Source organism: Daktulosphaira vitifoliae, unplaced genomic scaffold (genome assembly GCF_025091365.1).
Source record: "Daktulosphaira vitifoliae isolate Bord-2020 unplaced genomic scaffold, ASM2509136v1 Scaffold_1, whole genome shotgun sequence".
NCBI lineage: Eukaryota > Metazoa > Arthropoda > Insecta > Hemiptera > Phylloxeridae > Daktulosphaira > Daktulosphaira vitifoliae.
In genome coordinates this window covers 51,724,949-51,733,074 of record NW_026099572.1, presented here as the reverse complement: position 1 = coordinate 51,733,074, position 8,126 = coordinate 51,724,949, and the positions used below count along the sequence as shown (strand labels likewise).

Genomic DNA, 8,126 nt, shown 5'->3' with positions numbered 1-8,126 from the left:
TGTTCAGTAAGTCAGGAAACGGGTTTCTATTGTTCTCATTGTTACAAACAATGAGAACAATAGAAACCCGTTTCCTGACTTATTGAACACCCTGTATATAATTGTTCTGTATTTTGGGTAGGTTGACAGCATAGAGTACTTTATCAAATTCTGTTGTTTGTAGGTATTAGAGCAGTAAAATCATGTACCTAGTCCGGGAGTAGGTATTCTAGTGTCCTATTTGCCTTTTAACATAAATGCACAAAGAGAGTTATTCTGAAAGTATACATAACGATGAAGATATGAATACTTGGGATATCGTATTTTCAATAATAATATGATATATAATATTAAAAAAATTATTATTATTATTTGAAAACGTTATCCTATAGACCTATGTTTTGTGTTAACAAACGGTAGGATAGCTAAAAAGGTATGACCCTCGATGACCATGTCTTTAGTTCTATCCACAGACGACGTATTTGAAATAGTCTTTTTTCCCTACCGATCGTGGGAATTAACCCCCCAGGGTACCATGGATTAATACATTTCTTGAAAAATTTTATTGAATTATGTATTATTCAGTCTAGACATATAATACTTTTCTTCTCACGTGTTAAAGCATTTTGTTTAGTAAAACTAGTAAATCCAATAATAATAATAATGGCTATGTGTGTGTTTGCGTGTGTATGTGTATACTCATCTTATTCTTGCTAAATCATATAAAAACGCAGCGTTCTATGGTTTTTGTATCATTCAGTTGGTTCACGATTTAGGCGTTTTATAACTACTACATTTCTTTACAACAACACGAAAAAGATATTAAGAATAACATCATCATGACTAGCGTAAGTGTTAATTTTATTAACTTATTAAAAAATATATGATAAAAAAATTATTAATATTATTTTTTTAGAATTCACCAGAATACGGTGGCAAGGAGTTTTTTTAATATTTTAAATAATATTAGATATGAACCTCGTGAAAACAACTCCCCAATTTACCGAGATGTTTTCGGTAACTTAATGGTTAACCCAGACAACGAATTAGGAATTCAACTGTCGTTTAATGAATACGGTGCAATAGTGAGTATTATTAAAAAAAATGTATAAAATTAATGTAATAAATTAAATATTTAAAATTAATTATAGACACAGAACTCAAATGATTCAATCTATTTCTTCGATTCAATCACGAATCATAGACCAATAATTGGATCACGTGATATGGTAAGTAATGATGACGATGAACATATCACCTCCTCGAGTTCGGATATATTCCCTGAGCTTATACAGGGGGAGATAATAAACGAACCGGTTTTTTCTGATATAGGTAAGTTAATTAAATATAATGATAAATTAATAAAATTTTGTGTTAAACTAAATATTTGCTTTATTACTATTGTAGTTTCGGTTAGGGAGATTAATCTGTGTAATCACACCGATTCTCTCGTAGACCATGCACCACCACCACCACCACCACACATTCATTCGTTGTCGGAATTAGATGATGAACCGATTCAGAACCCACTCGACTCAGAACATCTCCCCTGAACTTGTTCACAATGATATGATAAATGGTAAGGTACTTAAATATATGAAACAATTATGTTGTAACGTCACAAATTCGAAGGTGGACCGTTTATGATTTTTTGTTATGTCTACTTATTTATTTTATAGCGCGAAAGAACCTTTTTCTGACACAGCGGTGTCAACCACTCATTATTTTACCACTGACCGCTAGATAAGGCGATAAAAGAGAAATATAATTAAAATCGAATTGTTTATCGTATTGATCCCTTCCAAAAAGACTGGCCGTTATCGTTTTGAAATTGCCGTTAGATCGGTGTTGACTCTTCTCTATTCCTTCTTCTGTCATTGACCGTGCTAAGGTGCACACGTTTATTTCTTTATTGACACTTTTTTTTTACAATGATGGAGTAGAACCGCCAACGGCGAACGGCCAGGTCTTTTCGACGAAGCATCCAGACCATCGGATGGGTCTCTTCGGAGACCGGGTATCGTTTTCTTTTTTATATTATATTTATGTAATGAGCTATAATTTATTAATTATTTTATTTCATTTTATTTTATTGTAAATTAACTTAATTTTGTTTATGTGTGGAGAGCACGTGTTTCCCTTTTCTTCTAGCCAACGCTAAGGAGCGAGTGTCCAGACCGCTCCTGGTGTTCTTCATTAATTTCCTGTTAACATTAACGGATGTGTTCCAATACCGTCCGTGATATTTGTAATATTATTTGTTTAAATATTTTATTTTATTTGTATTGCCTTTATTTGTAGACATGGTTTTTGATGCATTTGCATTTTTGTCCATGTTTAACTTAATTTTATTTTTTTAACAATTAAATTAAATTTCCTTATTAATTTCAACTGTAATATTTATTTTATTGCGCGAGTAACTTAATTACTCGCGTGTATTTCATTCCTATTCCTTAATCTAGACACGGGCTACGGTATGTTTTACATATCAACCACATACAACTTTGATTGTCTTAATTGTGTTCTATAAACCACGAGGCATTATAGTAATTTATACATATAACGACATATTAACTTAGATTATACTTTTAATTTACTTAAAATTAAATTCCACCTATGATCCGGTAATCATATCTGATAGGCGTGACACCTCGCCTAGGTGGTGGCGACCCTTGCTACTCTAGCTAGTCGTTATGCAAGTGGCAAACCACGTTGTTGTTACAGGCCAATATATAAAAAGCCCGCTTGCAGAATGGCGACCCTAGCCAGGATAATTACTTGCCATGTCTTTACTTACTTTTTCTCACAATAAACCTTTTCATTTAACGTAAAAATAATTTAATTAGTACGTTATTTGATTTATGGTTTGGGGGGTACAAACATGACACCAGGACATTGGACACATGCCTTGGAAATGTTTTATTCTCTTATCGTAGTTACAATAATTGTACTAATTTTATTTATTATACTCAATTTTTATTTTTACGTCGTTATATTATAAATATATACTGTCTTATTAAATTTTCATTACGAGCTCATAACATAAGTGTACGATTTTGGTCCTTAGGACATGTTATTTGCCTCGCCTTTGTTTTTAGATTGAAGTTTGTAGCCGTACGGTCCTTTTTGTGTATTTGTATGTATTATTTTTTTGTGGTGGTGGTTCGAGTGACCTTGTAGCTGTCAGCGAGTTTTTTTCCGAGTCACATGGGTTATGCGTTACGCCGCTGGATTTAATCATTACTACAATGCATGGAAGATGCCTGTATTATGTGTCCACATCGAAGACCTCATTGAAGTCTTAGATTTTAAGAATTAGATTGAGATATTAATTTAAGATATATATATATATATATATATATTTAAATCTATATTATTCTCTCATAGGGCATGTTCCCTTTGCAGGATTTTTTTTTATATTTTCCCCAAAATCTCTCCTAGGTCAGTCATATTTTACTATGATAAGTCATATGAATTATTTTCATATGCAATTTTTTTTAAAAACAAAGTTGTGCTTTTCTTAACTTCACTTGAATTCTTACTTTATTTCATGTTATTATACGGTTTAGTGCGAAGTCCATTCCGGCTTGCCGTTATAATTTAACTTAACTTGATTATTTTGTTTTACTTTTTGTTAGTGTGCGGTTTAGTGCGATGTCTATTCCGGCTTACCGTTATCACTTAACCTATATTTTAGTTATGACTGCTTGGTATAGTGCGACGTCTATTCCGGCTTACCACAGTTTTTTAACTTAAATTAATCGTTATCGATTTATTATATATTGTAATGTAAACTATTAACTTAATCTGTACAGCAAATATGAGTTTGTTTTATATTTCACTGTTCGGACAGTTTAACTTATATTTTATTCAAGTACATTAGCATTTTAATTTTAAGCACAATCTTTTCTCTTGACCAACAAATTAAAGTCATCTATGTAAAATTATGCTGAGTAATTATCCAACAGTCTGTCGACTTATTTCAGTTTAATTTTGTTTTTTTTTTCAATCGTCATTTGATTTGACATGACTAGTCTTGATTTAATTTCTTAGTCACTTTTGAACAAGTAATGAACTGACCTATTTTTAATTTTATTATTTTATTTTGCTCATTTAACTTAATGTTAAATTTTATAAAATCAATATTCTTGCATTATGTATAAGCTCATACATAAACTGATTTTAATATTATAACGATACCCCTATGCTTCAGTCGTTGGACTAGCCAAGCCAATATAATTTTGTTGTTTTAGACTTATATACTTTTTTGTATTTTTCTTTGGTGAAAAATTTGAACATTTGAATTTTATCAGGGGTTCAACTCAAATTTTTTTTACAAAAAAAAAAAATAAAATATTTACAAGCTTAAATTTCCAGCTTGAAAGCTGACAACATTTTGCCGGATAAATCCGAAGACTTTATTTAATCACATCGTTGTGATCACATTATTTTTACCGACAGCATTATTTTGCCAGTATTCATACTGGCATTTTATTTTATGTTATACTCATAGTGCGGTATATGAGGTAAAATTAACTTAAATTTCAAGTTCAATCAGATTATCTGATATTAATTAACTTACCAATATTAACGTCGGGATTTCACTTTATATTAATTTTATTTTTAAGTTCATTGAAAATTGTAATCATATTGAAGCTTACATAATTTTATTATTCAGCTGAATTTGATTGTTTTTTGTTATTGACATAATATTTTTTATTAATATTTAAACCGTCCGTAGTATTTTTCTATTTGCTACTAGTGCGATTAGTAGTTTAACTTACCTTAATTATTTTATTGTTTAACAGTACAATTAATTATTTTAATATCTAATCCGTTTGTGTGACAAACATTAACATACACGTCTGCCGAAAACCGGATTTCATTTTTATTGTTGTCTTGAGTTTTTTTTTGTCTTGTTGTTATAATTGATATTTGACAAAATTTCACGTCTTAGTGTTAAATTTTGTTATAAATTTCATTTTTTACTTAAGCAGTCAAGCTATTGTGTTTGATTTTTTTTTGTAATTTTGTTTAAAGTGTTTACACTAAAATTCTGTTTGTTTTTCGATCTCATAGTGAGGATTAATCAAATTATTCATAATTTGACCTAACTAAATGCATCTGTTGTTTGTTTTTATTTTTTTCTTTATAAAATTTTCTTATTTTATTTTTTGACGGTTCGTTAAGTCTTACTGTTGATAATCGCTTATCTGTCATTCTACATTTTTCTTTTGATCTATGGCTGAAGGCGCTGGAAAAAGAAAAACCAAGTCACCTGATCGTTTTGGATTTGAAAGATCTAGTTTTAATATCGAGAAAATTTTATCTACAACACAGGATTTTTCATCAAGTTGTATCATGGCTGAAACAAAAGTACCATCTAATTCTGAACTTTATACATTCATATTAGACATGCGAAAAGATATTAATAATCTTAATAATTCTCAAAGTAAACTGTCAGAGCAAATGGATATTTTATTGAAAGGCATTAGTGAACTAAAATCCAAATGTGAAGAGAATAACCGTCTTATAAGCACTAAAATCGAGTCTGTTAGTTTTGAATGCGACAAGCGGTCAGTATCTACTGATAATCGATTTACTGGACTATATCAAGTTCTAGCTGATTCAAAGGACTCTTTTTCAAATATTGACACATGTATAGTAGAATTACAAAGTCATCAATCAGCATCCGATATTATTGTTACAGAATTACGTACCCGAAATGAAGAACTTACTAACAAAGATGAACACCTCTGTAATGAAATACAAGATATTCACAAATTATCCGTACTTGACGTTCAAAAACAACCATCGAATCCGACCGTTGCTTTTACAACAATTGATCCTGTACTAACATCTACGAAAGTTCAACCACCACTCGTTCCATGCACGCCTGACATCAGTCGGTTATCTATATCTATGTTACTTGAAAAATTTCATCGAGTTGTTCCCGAATTTACCGGTTTTATTAATGAAGTACATCCTGAATTATTTTTAAATGAAGTTGACATATATTTTTCTAGTATTCAAGCTACTGAACAGCAAAAAATTAGTTGTGTTCAACGTCGTCTTGTTAAAGTCGCTCGAGTTTGGTTTGACGCTTTATTACCACCTCCTTCTACTTATAATGAATTTAAAGATTTATTTCGTCGGCAATTTTGGTCTGAAACTATACAAAATCGCGTTCATGATGAAATTTTACAACCATATCGTTATACATCCAGCTCTGGCCTATCAACTCATGCCATGCAGTGGATTACAAAAGCTCGTTTTTTAACACCACCTATACCTGCTGAACGTTTAGTCCATGTCATATGTCAACATTACAATGATCATATTTGTACTGCTTTAATCGGTCGTAGTCCAAAAACTACATCTGAACTACTTTCTGTATTGTCTGAGATAGAAAACACACAATCGTTTCACTTGAATTCAAATAATACGAATGACTCTCATTCACCATCGTTGAACAATAATAGTCGTGAACGAAATCAAAATTCTCATAGTAATAATCGCAGAGGATATAATCAAAGAAACTATCAAAATCGAAACTTCAATAATCGTTCAAATCAACCAACTACATCTTTTTCGGGAAACGAAAGAGAGAACGACCAGTAATTTTGACGGCTAGTCGTTCTCTCCACCCCATCGTCGATACTATTTCCACTTCGAATGGGGATTCTTCTTTTTCTTCTATTTCCAATAATCAGTCTCCACAGATTGACATAAAATTATTTAATACAAACTATACAGTACTGTTAGATTCTGGTGCTACATGTTCTGCTATATCTGAAGAAGTTTTTATAACTCTTAGTCGTAAAGTTACCGACGCTAAATTATTACCTATATTACCCATTACTGGAGTTACCGTTTCAACAGCTGTTAATGGAAAGAACAAGAAGGTCCACAATCAAGTTTTATTGTCTTTTGCTATTAAAAATTATCTCTTTGATTGTATTTGTCTTGTTGTCCCCCAATTGTCTGTACCTATTATCTTCGGCGAAGATTTTTTGTGCAAAGATTCTGTTGTTTTAGATTATCATCATCATATAATTAAATTCATGTCATTGGACATTGAAATACCATTTAAATCTTCTGTTTCACTCAATAAGAATAAGTCTAATTTGTCTTCAATCAAATTACATGTTTTACCATCTTCTGTATATTTTTCTGAGTCTGAACAAATTGACTCTGCAATTCAGACAATGTCTCATTTTACACCATCTAATAAAAAGTCCACAGTTTCTATTTTCTCAATGTCATCATCAAATACACTTAGTAATGAAGAAATTCTCAAAGAAGTTGATTCTGTTCAAAATATAAATTCATCTCAACGTTTAAAATTATTTAACATACTGTGTAAATATCGTTATGTTTTTAATGACCGACCTGGTTTGAATATTTTATATACATGCAAATTTGATGTCATCAAAGACGAACCATTTAAAGTCAAACCATATCCAATACCCTTTTCACAACGTCCCGCCGTTGAGAAAGAACTCGAACGTATGTTGGAATGGGGGGTCATAGAACGAAGCTCATCACCGTATGCCAACCCTATTATCTGCGTAAAGAAACCAGATGGATCTGTTCGATTATGTTTGGATGCCCGTCGTATAAATAAACTTATCATACCAATGCGTGATTCATCACCACCGATTGAAGAAATACTCGCACGATTTATTGAAAAAAGTTTTTCTCTTCGATTGATTTCTCCTCAGGATATTGGCAAGTTGGACTTCATCCATCCGTTCACAAATATGTCTCCTTTGTATATAATGGACGAACGTATTCTTTCACTAGAGTCCCATTTGGTTTGAATATTTCAAATACCGCTTTTGGTAAAGCTTTAGAAGCTACGTTAGGATGTGGTTCTTTTGATACATTTGAAGGAAGTTCTAGTGACATTCAGTCATATGTGGACAATGTACTAGTCTCTACTGCTTCTTTTGAAGACCACCTGGAAAAATTGGCCGAACTTTTTAATAAAATACATGAATCTGGTATGACTTTAAAGTTATCAAAATGTAATTTTTTCAAAAACGAGATTAAGTTTTTAGGTCACATTATTACACCTCAGGGTATGACCATGGATAATTCTAAGTTAGAAGCTGTAAAAGACTACCCTATACCTCGTAATAAAA

General features: G+C 31.4%; 2 protein-coding genes across 2 annotated transcripts in view; one reads left to right on the top strand and one right to left on the bottom strand.

The window, feature by feature from the left end:
• Positions 1 to 8,126, bottom strand: part of LOC126896997 (uncharacterized) — a 192,619-nt gene that overhangs the window by 100,982 nt on the left and 83,511 nt on the right. The window lies entirely within an intron of this gene.
• Positions 745 to 1,611, top strand: LOC126897021 (uncharacterized). The gene is made up of 4 exons (XM_050670362.1): positions 745 to 827; positions 896 to 1,064; positions 1,131 to 1,311; positions 1,387 to 1,611. The coding sequence occupies exons 2-4, from the start codon at positions 1,005 to 1,007 to the stop codon at positions 1,530 to 1,532; spliced, it is 387 nt and encodes a 128-aa protein (XP_050526319.1). The 5' UTR covers positions 745 to 827; positions 896 to 1,004; the 3' UTR covers positions 1,533 to 1,611.